Genomic DNA, 20,946 nt, shown 5'->3' with positions numbered 1-20,946 from the left:
GGGGTAAATACGATGAAGGGATGGAATATGACTGTAAAGATGAAAATTATAAAAGATTTTATAAAAGGAATTGATAAGATAAGAAGTTGGTTGAGAAAAGAAAGAAGAGAAATTAAAAAAAAGGGGGGGGGAGAGAATGTGATCAGGCAGGAGACTAGAACAAAGCCATACCTAGAGATTTAAGGTATATTTTGGTCTGTTAGAAGAAACTGTATCCCAAAATTTTAAAGAGAGAACAACTTATATATACATGCAAAAAATAAGGCTAGCTACAATGAAGGGATAGAGTATGACTCTAAAAATGAAAAATAAAAAAGTTTTTTTTAAAAAGGGATTGACAAGATGTTGGTTGAAAAAGGGAAAAAGAGAAATTAAAAAAAAAATAGAAAAAGAGAAAAAAGAAAAATTTTAAAAATTAACTTTGAAAGACTAAAGAATCATGGGAAAAAAGCCATGAATTCTATGTGCAGTATTCCCTGGCTGGAGTTCTGCCGTTCTCATTGATGGGTAAACTTGGTCTTGGCTGGCTGTTCTCACTGATCTTCTGGGGGAGGGGCCTGTTGCTGTGGTTCCCAAATGTCTTTGCCAGAGGCGGAATTGCCCTGCCCTTGCCCGGTCTGGGCTAAGTAATCTGTTCGGGTTTGCTCTCGGGAGCTTTTCTTCCCTGAAAGCTTTGGAGGACGAGAGTGAAAATGGCGGCCTCCCAATCTCTGCCCTAGAGGAGCCAAGAACTCGGGGCCCCACTCCTCAGTGAGCCCCCAGAGAAAAGCAGTCAATTACTCCCGTCTCCCCCGACTCCGGCTGCACTCCGTGCTCACCCGGCCTGTGACCAAGCATTTCTATCTCTGGCACCCGACTCTGTGTGGAGTCTCCAAACCCAGCATATCCCTGCGGTGTGCTCCCACGCTGCTCCTCCCGGGGCAGAAAGGGGAGTCTCCCCGGATCTGCCGCTTGTTGGGTCCCTGCTGGAAGAGCAGTGTCCCGACTGTGCCGCGGATCATGGTTTATGGCAACCCCGAGCTGACAGCCCGCTCCTCGGCTCTGTCTCTGCAGCCGGCTTCCCCACTCCAATACCTGGGAGCTCTGCCGCACTCAGGCACCCCCGGTCTCTCTGTGACCCTGAGGGTCCTGAGACCACACTGTCCCCGCGAGGTTCCACCCCCTGCTTAGCCACTGGAGTGGCATCCCTCAGCAGAGCCGACTTCTAAAAGTTCTGATTTTGTGCCCCCGGCTCTATCACTTGCCGGTAGGGCTGATGGAGACCCCCTCCCCCGCCGTCTATCTTCCCAAATATCGCCTCGGATTCACTTCTCTGCACGTCCTACCTTCCAGAAAGTGGTCGCTTTTCTATTCAGATAGTTGCTGCTATTCTTTTCTTCCATCTCCTGTTGAGTTTGTAGGTGTTCAGAATGGTTTGATCCCTATCTAGCTGAATTCCTGTGACCAAACGAAATTTAGGTCTCCTACTCCTCTGCCATCTTGCTCCTCCTCCCCAAAAAGATTTTTTTAATTTCCAATCTGTATGCTGTTTATTTATTTTTCTTGCCCTATTTTGCACTGGCTATATTGAATATAGATAGTGAGAGTGAACATCCTCACTTTGTTCTTAATTACAGGGGAAAAGTGTTCAGTCTTTCATTAATAAGTATGATATTAGCTTTAAGTTTTCCATAGATATCACCAATGATTTTTTAATCACAACAGCTCTTAAATTTTGTCAGATGTTTATTCAGCTATTATGGTGATCATATGCTTTTTTTACTTTAATTTGGTAAACTACATTGATTGACTTTTGAATATTAAACCAACCTTGTATTCCTAGAACAAATTTCATTGTCATGATGCATTTACATTTTATATGTTGCTAGATTTAATTTCATATTTAATTTCAAATTTTCATACTTCTTTATTCTTATAATGTCTATCTGATTTTGGTATCAGAATAATGTGGCCTCATAAAAAGAGTAGCAAAGTATTCCCTTGTTGTTTACTTTTCATGTCTGTGTGAGATTACCATTTTTTCCCCTTAGATGCATGATAGAATTCACCAGTGAAGTTCCACTCCTTCTGATTTCACTTTTCATCCTATTATCACAGTTAACCTCTTTTAACTCTTTCTGACCTGAATTCTTCTGGATATTAGCTTAACCAAAAGGTATTTGTTGATAAATAGAAACTGCCTGAGATTGATAAGTTTAAAACTAGTCATAACTTAAAAAGAAAAATGAGAGTTTATCTCACTTCCATTATTCCCATCTTCTCTCCTCCTTTGCATTTTGTCTTACAAACAACTCTTCAGTATTTTACCCTAAGTTAACTCTAAAGGTGGAAAAGCTATACATAACCTTAATATTATTTTGATAGTAAATTTTATTTAGTGCCAGGCCAATTTATCATGCGAAGATTATATTTCCTCCATTACAAATTCAAAGTAATGACCTCTGGCCTTTTTGAAGGAAAATGTATACTCTTTGTTACATTTTTATTAACTTCCTTTGATCTTTATTAACCATTGGCGCACTTTAGTTTGTTTCATAGTTAGACCATGTCTTCCATGTGTTTTTATTTTGTTTTGTTTATCCTGGGGTATTTATTTATTTATTTTAAGTTTTATTTCTTTAAGTAATCTCTACACCCAACATGGGGCTTGAATTCACAACCTGGAGATAAAGAGTTGCATGCTCTTCTGACTAAGCCAGCCAGGTGCCCCTATTTTAAGGTTTCTACTTACCTTTCTTTTTCCATTTGCATTATTTGCTTCTGTCATGTATTAGTTTCTCATTGCTGCTATAACAAATTACCACAAACCTGGTGCCTTATCTTAGCATTATAGTACATTTCAGTAGTTCAGAAATCTAAAATGGGTTGGTAAGGTTATAGTCCTGCTAGAAGCTGTAGGGGAGAATTTATTTTCTTGCCTTTCCAATTTCTAGAGACTATCCACATTCCTTAGCTCATGACCCTGCATTACTCAATCCTCTATTTCTGCTGTCATACTTCCTTCTCTTACTCGACCCTCTTATAACCAATATATTGGGCCTACCTGTATAATCCAGGATAATCTTCTTATTTCAGGATCCTTAATTTAATCACATCTGCAAAGTATTGCCATGGACAGGTTCTGGGGACTAGGATGTGGACATCCTTGGGGAACCATAGTCATATATACAATATTTTCCAACTTCTCAATCATACTTTTTTATGACATCAAAAAGTATATTAACATAAGATATTTAGGGTCCTGGGGAATCAGATTTTCTCCAGAATTATTTCCTAGTTTGTTTATTCCTCCAAGCTTATCATGGCACTAACATTAGTCTAGAATAGAGAATATATATTTTTCAATACTGTAACTCTGTACCTCTCCAGATGACTAGGCTATTGTTTCTCTTAAATATTAGGCAAAAAAGCCTTTTGAGCAAAGATGTGTGTGTTTTTCTGTCTGTGATTCAGCTGAAAGTTGAACTAGAACCTTCTTGGAGGAAGCTACTTAAGGCCTTAAAGTCAGCACATTCTTATTCAAGTTTGTCCTTCCAAGACTCTGAATGTTGTTGCCTTATTAAATACAATGCCTGAATCCCAAGAATCAATGGACAACTAATTAGCTGTGTGCCACCACATAACAAGGACTCAAACTCAACTTTTTAGTTAAAGGAAACAGCTACTCAGTATGTACTATATAATATGATAACTCTATAATGGATACAGTAGTGAATCTAATAGTTTCATAGTGGTTTAAAGAGGCTCAATACTGGGGTTTTATAGGGACATTCTATTGAAAACTAGAATTGTTTGTTCCTTTAGGATTGTTGTGCTGATAAAGATGTCAATTTAGCCATCTTGGTATCACAAGGGGAGAATCTGCCTGAGAGCAAAACCAACGAAGAGAAAAAGCAGAGCCATGAGCTGGAAAAACAGATAGAAGAAGAGATTAAGTCCCAATGAGAATTTTTAAGCCTCTTGATCTAGTCATGTCTAAAGCCAACTGTATATGTCAGTTATGTGAGTCAATAAATTCCTTTTTTTTTTCTTAAGCTAGTTTGTCTTAGTTTTCTTCACAAGGTAAGAATGCTATTAAGATAAGAAATTCATGGGGGCAGACATATAGATCAGTACTTTACCCATTTGAAAATTTCCCTGAGATAACTTAAAGCTCTCATCCAAATGTCTTATACCCTCTTTTCTCAAAAGGAGCAATAGAAAACATAGACTATTGTTATCTAACATAGACTGTTGTTACCTAATGGTAATTTCTGTGAGATGTTTATTTATTCATATCTCAGAATGAAAGTTTACAGTGGGAATTGGGTGACCATAACTTTCTAATGGAGGAAAATAAAGTCCCTTAAACTCTTTAAAATTCCCATTCACTTTACATGAAGTTTTATCTTACACACACACACACACACACACACACACACACACACTACAGAAAGAAACTACAGTATTCCACATATAGTTTTAATACTAAGGTCAAAACCATGTCCTTTTGCTGGTCAATCCTCTTTCCTGTACATAATTACTTCTAAGGACCAAAAAAAAAAAAAAATCCTCATTCCAAACATCTGTATATTTGCCAAATAATCCTCCTGCTGGATTTACTTTGGATTTAGTTCTCAAAGATAGACTCTGAAGTCTTTAACTGAAGGAAACACACACACACACACAACCACCACCACCACCAAAAACCTAAAACACAAATAGACTTTACTCAGGCTCTGTTCTGAATTCTGAGGAGATGCCTCCTCCCCATGTTTTAAATTTTAAGAAGAACCATCTCACCTTCCAATGTCCACTTTAAAAAAATATTTTCCATACTCTTTCTGACTGTTACATGCTTACAAATTTTGGAATTGTTTGTCTAATGTTATTTGCAAAGAGTGACTTCTTGCAGCTGTCAGTAAATGTGCTATGTCTCCCTCCCTCAAATCCCAGGATAATCCCCTCTGAATGTCTGACAGACTTTATAGAATTATGATGACATTCAGAGTGCTCTCAGGGCTCTGAGCCACAGAAAGTATTTTTCAACATTATAATTTATCTGTGATCTTTTTACTGCCATGTCCTCTAAAATACTCAGGAAGACAAAGTCAGCATGGCTTGTTCTTGGGCACTTTTTGTTTTGTTCTAGGAAGACAATTTTTGGATCTGAAAAGTGGATAATGCCATACTCACACTTTCCACTTTGTACCATTTACGATGAGAGACACCAAACAAATTGGTGGCTTTAGACATACATGGCTTGGCTGGCCCTTTGTCACTCTGACAGCAACATGTACCCAATTCTCAATAGACCTCCCATACTGAGGTCTATTACTTAGGGTAACCATCACACGAGCTTTGATAAAGCTGGCTCTTAGCTCTGAGTCTGGTCCCGAATTTGCTTTATAACCCTGCAGCCTGGCGGGTGCCTAAAATAACCTGATTACCAGGAGAAGGAGCAGAGCGGGCAGAGGACCTTTAGATGGCTATTATAGAGTAGCCCTCTGTAGGCAGACCCATATAGAGCCATCCCCCATCACTAGCAATTTAGTAAGGAATTGCTTTATTCTGGAGCTATCGCCTTGGAGCATAGTGCTGCAGAAATAGGATTTTGATGTTGGGGAGTGGTAGGAAGATCATTTTGAGGCCCTGGACATTGCCTAGGTTTATATGGCACACTGTGAAGGGCATGCTGGCTGCTATGGGAATTGGGACTACAAGGGAAGAGAAGAGAGAAGGGCACCAAATTCAGATCCGTTTGTCTGGCTCACAGTTTTGCCAAACGGTGGCTCTGTTTCAGGGCTAAACCCTTTAGTAAAGGGTTAGGGAGAAACACTCTGAGTTTATTCCCCTCCCCACGTTGATGCTTCTTTAGAATGTTTTTTATTTTGTGGTCACATCTGAGTTTGCCTGACTTCTGCATGCACAGAAGCAGTTTCATGCTGAGAGTTGTTACAAGGTAGATCAGTGAATTAAAAATAAACCGAAATGTTTGCATTTTAGGTCAAAACGTTTATACTGCTCTGGTGAAGAAACCCAGTAATTTTTTCATTATTTAAATGGGACATATGTCTACAAGACATTCCAAGGACCTGTCTTTTTGTAGCTACAGATAAGAATTCCTTTAACTGCTAGCTCTTTACCAGACTTCTATTAGCAGAGCACAAAGTAATTATAGTTGTCTGATTGGCTGGTATTATTTGGAAAAAGTAATTGTCCAAAAGAAGAGAATATGCAGACAGAATGATTTAATAATTTGTATATCAAATTTGCCCTTTGGGTGGTTGTCATTAACATATAAATTAACTTATAAATTATATTCTGAACAGTGTGTAAACTCTGGAACAATTAGATAAAATAAAACCTCTCCACACACTAGAATTTCCCGTAATTCAGAATGGAGAAAGAACACAAGATTCTGAAAATACATGAGACTGCCTCACTATGCCATAGCATTTTAAATCTCCTCCAGTTAAAGGCTTTCTTTAGTATTTGGGTATAGCTCTCTTGTCAAACAGGTAAGCAGAAGGCAGAAAATGCAAGCTTTGGAAGATCTTCCTACATGTCCAAGTGTGCCAAGTCCTGCTTGGCCATTGAATATTCATACTCTACTTGTAGCTTCAAAACCAGGGTGCAGATTCTGCAAAAAGCCCACCTGAGAATAAACTTTTCAGATCTACTACAATGAAGTCCAGGAATCACTGCAGTAGTTTATACTATCTGGTCTCAAATGCTTTTGAAGTCCACAAAGTGGGTCATGTCTAAAAGGCCCAAGATAGGGTATTTAAAGATACTATAATATTTCTAAAAATATTTATAAATGGCCAAGCACACTGACGCTAATTGATTCAGTAACCAATGAAGACATCTTTGTTAATTTTTTTTTTTTAAATAAAATCCTTTTTTCGGGGGCACCTGGGTGGCTCAGTCGGTTAAGCGTCTGCCTTTGGCTCAGGTCATGATCCCATAATCCCATGATTCCCTGCTCAGCAGGGAGCCTGCTTCTCCCTCTACCTCCTGCTCCCCCTGCTTGTGCTCTCTCTCTGTCAAATAAATAAATAAAATCTTTTTAAAAAATTCTTTTTTCAGATTAGTGAGATCCCTCTCTGCATTTATTTATGTTTGAGGGTGCCCAAAACAGAAAATGTAATAAACATCCATGGTAAATATTTGCCACCAAAATGAACAAATATTAAGTTTTATTCCCTTCAGTTATTTTTTATTTTTTAAGTAAAGCATTAAAATCTCTACATTTTCTCTGCCAGGTCCATTATCTTCCCTTTCCAAACAAAGGTCGGCATCATCTGGTGTACGTATCCCAATTACATTTCTGTTCTTGTGTTATATTTTTTTATGTTCTTTAACAGAATTATGTAATATTCTCCATGTCTTGCCCAATTAGAAAATTTTTATTATATTTTCTAATCTTTATTGTTAGTATGTAAGTATGGTGTTTTTTTATTGTTTATCAATCTTAGATTGGATAATCTTCTGAATTCTCTTAATTTTACAAGTTATCTGAGGTTTCTTTTGAAGTTCCTAGGAAAATGATCATATATTCTACAAATAAAAATTTGGTCTTTTCCTTTCCAATTCTTTTTTTTTTTTTTTAAAGATTTTATTTATTTATTCGAGACAGAGAGAATGAGAGACAGAGAGCATGAGAGGGAGGAGGGTCAGAGGGAGAAGCAGACTCCCTGCCGAGCAGGGAGCCCAATGCGGGACTCGATCCCGGGACTCCAGGATCATGACCTGAGCCGAAGGCAGTCGCTTAACCAACTGAGCCACCCAGGCGCCCCTCCTTTCCAATTCTTATACCTCTTTTATTTTGTATTATTTCTTTGGTTAGGAACTTCAGTTCAGTGTTGAATAGTAAGATGATTATAAGCATCCTTGTCTTAGTTCTTATTTTACTTGAGGTGCTTCTAAAATTTCCCCATTTAGACTAATGTTTGTTGTTAGTTTTTGATAGATTTATTTGATTAGGTAGAAGAAATTGCCTTCTATGCACATTTTTTAGGTTTTTTTTTTTCTGCTTTATTGAGAGAAGCATATGGCATTTCTTTGTCAATCTCTTAATGCAGTAAATGTGATGATTTAATTTGAAGATTTTTCCAATGTTAAATTATTCTTGCCTTCCCAGTCTTAATCTATTTGGTCATTATCTATCTATCTATCTATCTATCTATCTATCTATCTATCTATCTATCTATGCATTCAATTCCATATGGCAATTTGGGGACTTTTTAGTTATTTATATCATTCATTTAACAAATATTCATTGAGTACTTCCTATGTGCCAGGCACTTAGGCAATACAAGTACAGTAATGAACAAAATAAATTAAAAAAAAATCCTTGCCCTCATAGATTACATTTAAGAAAGCAGTCAACAAGCAAGATTGATAAGTAAAATGTATAGCATGTTAGATAGTGATTGCTATTAGAGAAAAGGGATGTAAAATCTGTGTGAAGGATTGGACTTTAAATTGAGCATCCAAGAAAGTCTTCACAAAAATGTAAATCTGAGGAAAGGCCTGTAGGAAGGGAAAGGACTTAACTATGCAGCTAACTGGGTAAAGAATACTCCAAGCAGAAGAAACAGAAGTTAAGCCATCCTAAAGTAAGGACATTGCTGACCTATTTTTTTTTTTAAGATTTTATTTATTTATTTGACAGAGAGAGATACGGCGAGGGAGGGAACACAAGCAGGGGGAGTGGGTGAGGGAGAAGCAGGCTCCCCACCGAGCAGGGAGCCCGATGCGGGGCTCGATCCCAGGACCCTGGGATCATGACCTGACCTGAAGGCAGATGCTTAAAGACTGAGCCACCCAGGTGCCCCATTGCTGACATATTTAAAGAAAATTTGGCAATTTTTTTCCTAGAAAATTTGCCTATTTCATTGAAATTTTCAAATTCATTGGTATACAATTACTTATAATGCTTAATTATTTTTTAAAATGATTGCATTTGCAAAGTGACCATTGCTTTAGGTCACTTTTTGTTTTGATTAGTCTACCTAGAAGTTTGTCTATTTTGTTATTTTCTCAATATTATTGTTACCAAATACACTCTGTAAATTGGAATTGACAATTTATACGTTGCATCTCAGATGTGCATAAAAGCTACTTTGTATTTCTTTACCTCAGATGACAGCCTCCTTCTTATACTCGTAGATGGCTCTAGTAAACTTCTGAATATCTTCGGTGTCAAAGAGGAGCTCATGAAAATTTGGTAGTGCTAGCCCAATCTCTCTCTCATTCTGCCTAACCACACCATGCTGCCATTTTGACTCCACTCCGCAGCTGAGTGTTATTGGCATGAAGGCATTCTGCAAGGTAGCCTCTTTAGTGATTCCACAAGAGCACAAGCTGCCCTCTTTTTGCCATTGCTCTCAAACCCTTCACTGACCATCCGCATAAGCTTGGGGTTGCATAGGATTTGCAATTAAAACTTAAAGAATCATCAGCACAAAGGAGAACAGAGAGGCCTAGTCAGAGAGAGCTGACTCACCCTGAAGCAACTTCCTTGCTTGGATCAGGCCAATCGCCATGAGTTATAGACACTTTAGGAGTAGAATTAGTAAGACCAAGGACAATGTCTGAGACAAATGGGATGAGACACTTCAACTAGAGTGTATAAATAATATTTTTTGGGTTTTGTATTTTATGATGCTATGATATCTTGAGGCTTTAATAGTTAGAGATTATCCCTCTCAGGATTAGAGAACTCCTAGAGATAGCAAACACTCACCTGAAAGCATAATCGTTAAATGCAAATCAACCAATCCAGAGCCCATATCCTCAACCACCTCCTTACGGGGCCAAGCCACTATAATCCTGCCTTAATCGTCCCAGGGCCTAGTATCAGACAAGTAGGGGAAGTTCCTATGTCTCAGAACCCACCAAAATTATTGAAACTAGCCAATCCTAGGTGTGTCTACTTTGTTTACCCTTCCTGACCTATTCCTTCACACAAAAACCACAATAAAAGCTCTCACCCATGCTTTCCTCTTGCTCCCTCTGATTCCTGACTGACCCTGGTGCTTCCTCATTTGGCCCCAGTTGGTATGCCATGCCTCTTTCTAGGGATCTGTGAATATAAACTTCTTCCTTGATGACAATCATTTCCATGTTTGGTAAATTTTCTAGGAAAAAAATTGCCAAATTTTCTTTAAATATGTCAGCAATGGGGCACCTGGGTGGCTCAGTCTTACCATACCTGATTAGAACAAATCCTGGTACATTTTAAAACATAGAGGGCCACATATAGAACATAAGCCTGTGTATGCAATACCGTTAGGATGTTAAAGGTCCTTTGCAACTAGATGCCATCTTAAGAAGGAAGATATTGGGGAGGAGGGAGAAGTATTAGAGTCCTTGAATGGGGATTGAAGTAGTTCACAATTCCAATCTCATAGATAATGAACTCATTGCTGCTCTTGGTGGAAACTTTTTTGTCAAACTTTACCTTTCTGAGGATAGTGGCAAGTGATTATGGATGATACTCCTATAGCTGCTTAGCCCCAGCATTTAGCACCATTAAAAGGCTTCTGAGTTAAGTTAGGAATTTCTGCTTGAATGTCCAGTGCTTTAGGCTGCTTGAAAGGATCACAGAGGTAGCATCACATTTTGCTTTTATTATCAGAACAATGTTGTATAGTGTAATCAAATTACCTGAGTTTGAATCTAGGCTCCATCACATGGGCTATGTGACCTTAGACAAATTATTTAATCTCTCTTCACCATAGTTTTCTCACCTATAAAATGAAAATAATTGTAATTGTACCTACTTCATGGGGTGGTTGTGAGTAGTAAATGAAACAATCCATAGAAGTTACTAATTTAATACCTAGCACTTACTGAGTTATTAATTATTATGATAACTAGAATGATTATTCATATGTCTTTGTGCAGGTACTGTGCTAAGTGGTTCCTTGCTTCCTCTATTTTCCCAGTGTCCCATCGTAGTATTATTACCTAGGAATAGAGGAGCTGGGCTTGAGTCCTTTGACTCTACACCCTTACTCTTATTAGCCATCATCTCCCCATGACTGGAGGTTTAAGAGAGGGTAAATCAAGGAGAGAGTTCAGGAATTCTGGCACCATTCTACTATATCCAAGAGTGAAAAACAAGACTACTTAAGACGCCTTGTGACATTTCTTATGTTGTCACCAATGTTGCTGGTATTTAGATCACTCAGCCCAAGCTGTAGTGTACAAGACATCTACAAATTTCCTTCAAAACATTTCAAGAATGTTATGCTTTTTTTCTTTCCCACAAAAAGGCAAACATTACTGAAACATTTCATTTTTGTTTGAAAAAAGATGTTCTTTGGCATCAAATATCTAACATGAAGATATTTTCTGGAACATCAAACAATCATTGATAGCTAACAATGCTGGTTTTGCTTAAATGAAAGCCATTATGAAGCCACCAAGTTGTCATTTAGCCAAGAACCATGAGATTCAATAAGTTATGGGAGCATCAGTATCAAAAGGAAAGATATTTTTCCGTTAGTACTGAACCTGAATGTTAATCTCTTTTGAAAAAAAAAAAGAGGCAAGATTGAAGGACAGTGAGAAAGAAAAAGAGAAAGAGAAAAACAAGTTCTGGTTGTTATTTAAAGAATATACACCAGTGAAACAAACTGTTCCAAGGCTATCATGTCATCATTTCAAATTAGAAGCAACACTGGTTAGAGGTATAAAATAGTATTGATAAAAATTTTGTAATTAGAGTTTGAACTCTAAGCAATTGCACTAACATAAATAGTAGTGTGTAAATCCCAGTCAAATAGGGAGTGGGCAACTCCAAAGAGGGTCACCAAGCAAAGAAGAGTTAGACAAATAAAGAAGAAGATCTAGACAGGGGAGGACAGGGATTCTCCCTTTGGTCCTCCCAGCTCAGGATTTACCTATCCCTTAACAAGGAAGGATTAGAGCAAATACCAGAAGCACCCAATGTATTATTTGTAGTGTTGTGTTATGAATGATTGCTTAGATTGATAGTGGAGTAACAATACACAATATAGCATTTATCCTTTTATAATCAATATAAAGTCCTGAGTAAAAGACCTCCTTCAGACATTGTTAATGCAACTGGGGAGAATTCAGCTGATAATTGCACTTATAGGCCTGTTACCCTTGCAACCTTTCTTTTTTTAAAGTTTTTATTTATTTAAGTAATCTCTACACCCAACATGGGGCTTGAACCCATGATCCCAAGTTCAAGAGTCACATGCCCCTCAGACTGAGTCAGCCAGGCCACACTGTCCCTTTTAAGCGTTCTTAAGAGAGGGAAAGATACACACACACACACACACACACACACACACAGGGAAAGAGAGATGGGAAGGGAGGGGGAGAGAAATAAGACCTAATGTCCTAAGCCACCATTTTGTGTAATGAATTAGCTTCTCTTCTTTGCAACTAGAATGTTACTATTTGTTATGTGCCATCATCCTTGGAAGAAATGAAAAGATAATACTCAACTCATTTTTTGGTAGAGTTTAATTTTCTTGTGGAACCTGCATTGAGAAAGTCTCCTAGAAAATGTCTTCCAAGGAGGCCTGGTGCCATCTGGATGTGTCACAAATTTCACTGATAAACTGAGATGTGTTAAGCTATTGTTTCTTGCTACTGACTCTTCACCCAGTGGCTTTAGAATACCCTTGAAGTATATTGACTTCGGAACCTAACAGGCATGGGTTCAAATTCTGGTTCTGCCACCTCCAGGCTGTCTGATTTAGGGAAAGTTACTTATTTGCACTTGCGAGAAGAACCTATCTATGCCATAATAGGAATGTCTTCCTTGCACGGTTGCCCTGATGATTTCATGAGACAATGCATGTAAAACAGACTTCAGCACACTATGAACTCTCAACAAATGTCATTCTTAACCACTGGATGTGACAACCCTGAGTACCCCCACCGCATAGCTTTCCTCTTGGGGAGACTGCAAACAACACAGAGCCATTAGCCCTGTTTCCTACTGAGCCATCTGGCATTGATTTTTCACTGCATATCCTGGGGACAAGCTGCACATCACTAGTGCCATAAAATAAAGGAAGCAATAATTCTCCTCTGACCATTCGACTGCTAAAATGAAGGGACCTGGAATTTTACACTCTCTAGGATAATACAGAAGGTCTTGTAATAGGTTACTCCGCGTTGCTGGTTTCAGGACTGTTAGCTGAGGGGGAAGGGGCGATTTGTATGCCAGAGGCTTTACATTATCCATTAGCATTGTGGTCTCTTTGAGTTCTTGTCATAACCTACAAGGTGTTTTATGAAAGAATTAACCCCAAGTAGCTTTTGCAGAAATAAAATAATATGCTACGGAAGGCTTGCTCATTTTCTGCCTGTATTTTACTGCTATGTAAGACATGGAGAGTGAGAAAATGGGAGAGAAAAAAAGAAAAAAAACACGAGGAAAGGCAGAGAGATGTGCAAAGAGGAGAGAGGGAAGTATGTATTGATCCTATTCTTCTCTGCTTCAACTAAATATGCATTTTCTACATCTCTGTTTCAGACTACCAAAAAACTAGCAGGGCCAAGTGTTATTTATTTATTTATTTTTAATTAAAGACCACGTACTGCTTTTCTTTCTGGTTTTAAAGGATGACATGTTTATTATAGAAAGTATGAAAGCATATTTTAGAAGAGAACATTTTAAATTTCCCATAATGTTGTCAAACAGATGTAACCATTTGTAATATTTTGGTGCATTTTGTTCTAATGTGTTTTTTATGTATGTATGTGGAGGCCATATTGAACATATAGTTTTGTATCTTCCTTTTTTTTTTTTAATCATTACTAGGTATATTTCTCCACATCTTTGAAAATTCTTTTAAAGATAAAATCTGATCAATTCATCATACCACACACAAAAATAAACTTTAAGTGAATCAGAGATCTAAATGTTAAAAAATTGACCTACACAATGCTAGAAAAAAACACGAATGATTTTTTTTTTATATATAGTCTAAATGGAGGGAAAAGTAAGTATGACTTAGAATTTAGATGCAGTTTAAGGACGCCTGGGTGGCTCAGTCGTTAAGTGTCTGCCTTCAGCTCAGGTCATGATCCCAGCGTTCTGGGATCGAGCCCTGCATCAGGCTCTGTTCTCAGCAGGGAGCCTGCTTCTACCTCTCCCTCTGCCTGCCTGCCTGCCTGTCTGCCTACTTGTGCTCTCCTTCTCTCTCCCTCTGTCAAATAAATAAATAAAATCTTTAAAAAAAAAAGAATTTAGAATGCAGTTTAAAAAATTGATAAATTTGATTACATAAAAATTAAACGATTTTCATGGCCAAAAAAAAAAAAAACCCCACCATAAGCAAAGTCAAAGGACAAACAACAAATTGAGAGTATATATTTGCGACATATATCACAGATAAAGTACTAATTTCCCTAAATATCAAAAACTTGTAAAGATTGAAGAGAAAAAGACCAAAATTCCTATAGAAAAAAATGGACATGAGATATAAACAATTTATATGTGTATATATGTATATAGCCCTTAAATAAAGAGACATCCAATTTTATTTATAATAAGAAAAATACAGACTGAAAGGAAACTGAAATATTTTAAAGTTTAGCAAGGCTGAGAAGAAAAGGGTACTCATAAAATACTGGTAGGAATGGAAAACGGTACAATCTCTATGGAGGGATGTGGTATAATAATAAATATGTTTGGTTTTTGTCCCAGATTCCTGGCACAGAGCTCCCCAAACCCTTGGAATTTCCTGAGTGATAGGAATATCTTTTGTTACTCATAACAAGCCTTTTTAGATTAGACCTGAGTTTATGCTAATGAGGTGATTTAGGCTGGCGGGGAGGGCTTGGGGAGGGGCGGGTCCCTAAAAGCCTCAGGATGAGGCCAGTGACCAGAAAGATCAAGTGATTAGAGGATTGAAATTTCAGCCTCATTCCTGACTTCAGGGAAGCGGGGTAAGGCAGAGCTGGAGATTAAGCTCTATAGCAACTCTTGAACGAGAAGGTTTGATGAGTTTTGGGCTGGTTAACACTCTGAGGTGCTGGGAGGTGGTGCCCTGGAGAGAGTTTGGAAGTTCCACATCCCTCCCCTCATACCTTTCCCTACGCATGTCTTTCATTTGGCTGTTCCTGAATTGTATCCTTTGTAAATAAACTGGTAAATGTAAATAAAGTATTTCCTGAGTTCATGAGTCATCCCTATCACCTATTTTTTGCACTCTTACATTCAAGAAATTCACTTTCTGAATGGATGTGGAAAGTTAGACACTAACTGGGACAGGAGAATGGTGAATAAGAGTCAGGACATATCAAAAATCATACCTTATGGCTGTGCACTTTTCTTATGGGTAAAGACCCTGAACAGCATAGCCTGGAGCTGGGCATGGGAGAGAAAGGAAGGGTCTTCTCACTTTCCTTCAGGCCAACAGTTTCCTCAGTCTCAAGAGAGGAATATATTTATAGACCATTTGAAAATGGATTCTCAATCCAGTTCCATCTACTTGTGGTTTTTATGTATACTAGATTTTGGCAAAAGGTTGATTACGAGTCTTCGATTTTAGTATTATTATAATTGTCACATTTCTTCCCATATCATTTCTAATTATTTTAATGGGGGAATTGGTAAAAGTTGCATCAGAAGCCATTTAAAATGTTAACTCTTAAATTTTTTATAGTAGTGTTCTATGAAATCCCATGGGGGATTTATCTGTCATTCTTCATTTTTAGTAACTTCTTCTCTGGATAAACTGTTGACTTCTCTTGATTTCAATTGAAGAATTTAATTTTTTAGATAAGTAAAAGTTTAATAAGCACAACATTTAGAATCTGTAAGCTAATCATTTCAGAGAAGGCTCTAGTCCTCATTGTTTTCTTATTAGGTTGCTAGGGCTGCTGTAACCAAGCATGACAAACTGGGTGGCTTCAACAACAGAAATGTATTGTCTCAGTTCTGGAGGCTAAAAGTCCAAAATCAAGGTGTTGTCAGGGTTGATTCTTCCCAAGAGCTGTTTGAGAGAACCTGTTCTATGCTTCTCACCTAGCTTCTGGTGATTTGCTGACAATCTTTGGCATTCCTTGGTTTGTAGAAGCATTATCCCAATCTCGCATTAATCTTCACATAGTGCTCTCCCTGTGTGCATGCCTGTGTCCAGATTTTCCCTTTATATAAGGGCTCTCATCATATTAAATTAGGGGCCACCCTACTTCAGCATGAATTCATCTTAACTAATTACATTTGCAACAACTCTATTTCCAAATAAGGTCACATTCTGCTGTATAGGACATCAACAAGTGAACTGGGGGGGGGCTGTGATTTAACCCATACCATTTACTATATAATAAGCAGATGTCCAAGAATTCTAATCCTGCCCCCACCCCCAATACACGTATGGCCAACTTTCTAAATTAAAGGCAGTGGGAAAGGACAAAAGGCAGAGGTAAGAAAGTGGAATAACTTTCACTGAACTCTTGTAATGTGGCAGTTAATATTAGGCATCTGAAGCATATTATATCATTTTATCTGATATCAATTTTATCAAGGAGGTAGGCACAAATGACAAAAGCTGAAACTCAATTAAGTCACTTTCCAAGGATCAGTTAGAAAGGACTTGGATATGTTTGACTGCAAAGCCCACACACTTTCCTCTACTCCCTCCTTGCCTCTCTGCAAAGGCAAAACATTCATAATAATGGTTATTATAAGAATAATAACAACAACAATAACTCATGGAAATGTTTCATTAAAGCAACTGCTTCTTCTAGCACAGAGCAAAACAACAAACAAAGCAATGGGTGATATTTCTGACAGGGTGATTCCATTCTCCCTAAACATTCACAGCAGGATTTTCCTTCCTACAGTTGAATAGAGGTTAATTTCTAAGAGATAAAGGGAGAAAAGAAACAACAGAACCCAATTTAAATATTTATGAATGTCAAAAATTTAAAATTCATATTTTTTTTACATTTGATTTTGAAATCTTCAGCCTGATGGTAAAGACAGTGCAATCCTGAGACTTTCATAATAGCAATAGCTCACAGTTATTGAAGCCTCCTATGTGCCAAGCACTGGGCCAAAAACTTGTCACGTATTGACTCATTTAAACTTCACACAATCCTGTGGGTTAACAGTGGCATAACCTCCACTTTACAGATGAAAAGCAGAGAAACATAGCTCATCTTCAAAGCCTGGTTCTCAAACACTATGCCCAGTTGTTTCTTGCTGAATAGAAAAGTTAAACCACCAAATGAGAGTTGTCTGTGATCAAATTTTTTTCTTAGTCAAGCATGGCTTTTTCTAATGGAGAAATTATAGTGGTTAGAGCAAGGGGTTTGGAGTCAGACCTGAATTTGAGTCCCAGTCCAACCTTTATTAATTACGTGACCTTAGGCAAGTTGTTTAGCCCTCTTGGGCCTCATTTATCATTTTCAAAATTGGGATAATAATACTTTCCCACAGGGTTATTATGAAAATTAAGTAAGATAATACATGCAAAGCCCAATCACTGCTGCATAGTAGTAAGTAATTTATTATTTTTATACAACAGGCATAGTACGCATTTGAATATTATTCAGATATGTTTCCATGTCTTATAAATCTTCTTAGCTGGCAACTTCTCACCCTATAAAAAAGAGGGTTTAAATGCTTCAGGAAAAGGATAGATACTTATTAGAACAAGAAGATCATTGTTTATTTGTGTGAGATTGAAACAAGACTCAAAAGCCAACTTTTTCTAGGAAAGAAATGATTTTTAAATTTCTTTTAGGTTTATTAACATACAGAGAATTGAGCCTGAAGTCTAAAATATAAATTTCTTTCTTTGGTGAGGGAAGACATTGCTTTGAAGTCTCTCTCCACTGGCTTTCTGTCTAGACTAGAATAAGGATAAAGCATAGAGGAAGTAGGGATTAGAGGAAGAAGCATAGCAAAAAGAGATTAAGGAAGTCAGCTTGCAGGGTCCTTGTAACAGCCCTTTCTCCTTAGGATTGGGAGCACCAGAAAGCACCTCAAGAAAGCAGGTAGAAAGAAGCACTTTCAGAAACACGCAGTAAGGTAGGAAGCCTCCAAAAACATCAAGGCTAATGGCCTGCTTCCCTGGTCTAGGCATAATATGGGAAGGCTGCCAACCTCTTAGAGAAGTCCAATCTGGGGTTAATTGCTACATCCATATGGTGTGATAGCAAGGATATGGAGGTGATGGTAAGAGAAGGCCAGGTCAATGAGCCATAGCAGCACTTTTGGTTCCCTAGAGCTCAGAGATGGTGAACACATGCAAGAAAGCAAGCAGAAGCATTAAAGTGGCCAGAGATCAGCAGAAGCCTAGGGTTAGAGTGAAGAGCAGGGACTTTCACCCCAGAAACTGGGAATGGAAAACACAGATTTCAGTAGTGGATGCTGGTATGTCTCCTTACACACTGTGATAGTGACCCCACAGCTTAAAAGAAGCCAGTAGACCCTCCCTCCCCTTTTCTCTTAGTGCCAGCTAGGAAAGGAGCCAGGGAAAGAGCAGAACTCTGAGAGACTGTATATTTTCCTGAGGCATCCAGGCAGAGATTGTAGACATCAAATGATAGGTCAGATGACATTACTGGATTGTACCAAAATATAGTGTATTTTCTTCTGCTACTTGCTGGGTAGGGTTTCTTGGGTAGAACAGATAAGATACAGGAAATAATGAAGTACAGTTTCTTTACACATCTGGCCTCATATAAATGTCCATGTGGGATGCTTAAAAACCAGAATATAGTCTATATTTACAGCAAGGACTGGTTATAGTCCCTACAAAAATTAGAATTATTATTATTATATTTTTCTAGAATTAGAATTAAGAATTGTCTTGAGGGTAGATCCATGAACCTATGAGGAAAAGAAGACAGGAGGAATTCAATCCGATTGTCATATGGAAATGCAGAAAGAAAGAAAGAGTATGTAGTTTCTGGCCTTCAAAATAGGCTATTTGAATATGCAACAAAAGAGTAGATTTGAAATTCAGACTTTTTTTTTTTAAGAAATAAAAAGATTTCCTAAATTTAACATTTAGTTTTATCATATTAAGAGACAGACTTGGTGACCCAGATCATAGAATTTTACTCTATATCCAGAACAGAAAAAAAAGATATAGAGAAGCCAAAAGCCTACTTCTTCTGACTTAAGTAATTTTGTGAATAATAAGAAAGAGAGATAGGTAGAAATCAAGAAGCTGAGAAGCCAAAGGCCTTGTCCTGTCCTCCGTAAACACCAGGCTTCAAGTGGAGGTTAGGGACTGTCTTTAGAAATATCTAGAAAGGAATGGGAGTCCGGAAGCACTGGACTTAGCGCTGTGCATCCTTTGTACATAGGGAGACTGAGAGCCTTTGGAAATAGCCTGCACAAAGTCAATTTCCACATTGTGCAGGGATGGCATGAAGGTAGTGACAGAAGACGGGTGGATAGATCTGTGGTATAAGTTGGCTTCTCTGGAAGTAGATGCTAAGACAGAATTTGGGGTGCAAGACGTTTATTAGGGATTAATACCTGTGAAAAAGGAAGGGAAGAAGCATGATTCGGCAGAGGGAGAAACTGGTGAGATTGTGACGAGACCCAGCAGAATCTCAGCCAACCCAAAGGGAAACTCTGGAGTGAGAACCACCAGTCAGTGTTGTAGTGCCATCTGCTGAATGGGCCAGGCTTTTATACTCCCACGTCAGTCAGTCATAAGATGAGTGTCACTCTGGGAAGAGTATGGCCTCAGGCAAGATGTCTTTCTGTAGCTGAAACAGCTCCCGAAGGAGCTGTAAGCCAGAAACCATCTGTTGATCACTCTCAGCTACCAAGGCAGTAAATCTTTCCTTGAAGGGAGATCTGGGCAGAGATCCTTCTGTCTACCACAGCCAGTGTGAGGCAAATTTCCTAATTCCCCTTACGTGAAGGACTCTGAAGTACCTATTAGTCCCAAAGAAGCAGATTCTTGAGTACTGAGAGGGTAGTGGATAGAGAGGCTGCTGGATAGATTTGCAGACAAAAAGGGCCAGTTGCCTCTTGGTGAATGCCATTTGAGGAAGCATTCCTTCCAGCCACTGGACATGTGAGACCAGGAGGATTCTGAGACCAGCGTAGATTTGAGGACCCCCATCTTGCCACCTAAATCACACCTATGTTACTCTTCACATCCAGGCGCCATCTTGGGAGTGGAGCAAAAGGAGCACTGAAGCATTTAGCATTTACCGGGGTTAAGAGACGAGAGATTGAAAAACCTAAAGAGATTTTAAATGATTGGATCAGACTGAGGTTCCATATTTAGACTAAAACTGGGTTTTTAATTTTCCATTATCTCGCAGGCTAAGGGATCATCCAAGAGAGAACTTGAGTTAAGAGGTACTCAAGGAAACTGCATCTGCTTTGTACATTTATGTGTATCTGCTGCATTACCAAAGAAAAACAAGCACCAAACCTTCCATTTAACAAGAATTCCGGACTTGGAGGACAAAAACGAGGTGGGAGATGGGGTCAGGATTATGTTTTTTGAGAAGATACATTATGCAATCACTAGCTTTGGTAGGTGGACAGTGTAATTTTTCATTCTGGCTTACTTCCTATATGAAGGTCTGAAATATTAGGATCTTATTCACTCTTGCTGACCATAAAAATTATATGTTAAACAAAGCCTAAGATTTAGTAACCTACAAATCACTTCTGACTTCCCGCTACTGTGAAAACCTACACCAAGCAAAAAAAAATGGCTGTAGTTGATCATAGTTCCCTATGAAAATTGCAAGCACCAAAATCTTTGGCAGCCAGAAACTAAAAAAAATTAAATCCACATAAATCTCTTCATCAGTAAGTAAAAGCCAGAACAACACAACTAAGACCCTGGGATCAAAGAATGGCAAGATGTGAGAAGCAGGCCATCTCCTGTCAGGAGGCCAGGCACAGCTCAGAATCGATGGGCAGAGCTTCAGTTGAAAGAAACCTGGGCCATCCCTTGGCTGTGCCAG

At 38.3% G+C, this 20,946-nt stretch overlaps 1 protein-coding gene across 35 annotated transcripts in view; it reads left to right on the top strand.

The window, feature by feature from the left end:
- LOC115940598 (uncharacterized) overlaps nt 1-20,946 on the top strand; it is a 404,464-nt gene that overhangs the window by 110,445 nt on the left and 273,073 nt on the right. For 8 of the 35 annotated variants that reach the window (XR_014145775.1, XR_014145774.1, XR_014145773.1 and 5 more), the window contains exons 4-5: nt 7,248-7,291; nt 20,290-20,445. The exons of 19 other annotated variants lie outside the window; for them this stretch is intronic. Coding sequence is in view for 3 of the 16 variants with exons in the window: in XM_081822069.1 (XP_081678195.1) it covers nt 7,248-7,291; nt 20,290-20,445 (200 nt within the window). In the remaining 13 variants the exon portion in view is untranslated. Of the gene's footprint in view, nt 1-7,247; nt 7,292-20,289; nt 20,446-20,946 lie in introns of those variants that run through there. 8 more of the 35 variants (XR_014145777.1, XR_014145778.1, XR_014145776.1 and 5 more) reach the window with 3 other exon arrangements.

Source organism: Leptonychotes weddellii, chromosome 5 (genome assembly GCF_054177405.1).
Source record: "Leptonychotes weddellii isolate Sample4059 chromosome 5, ASM5417740v2, whole genome shotgun sequence".
Taxonomy (NCBI): domain Eukaryota; kingdom Metazoa; phylum Chordata; class Mammalia; order Carnivora; family Phocidae; genus Leptonychotes; species Leptonychotes weddellii.
The sequence above is the reverse complement of the archived record's forward strand: the minus strand, read 5'-3'. Positions and strand labels throughout refer to the sequence as shown.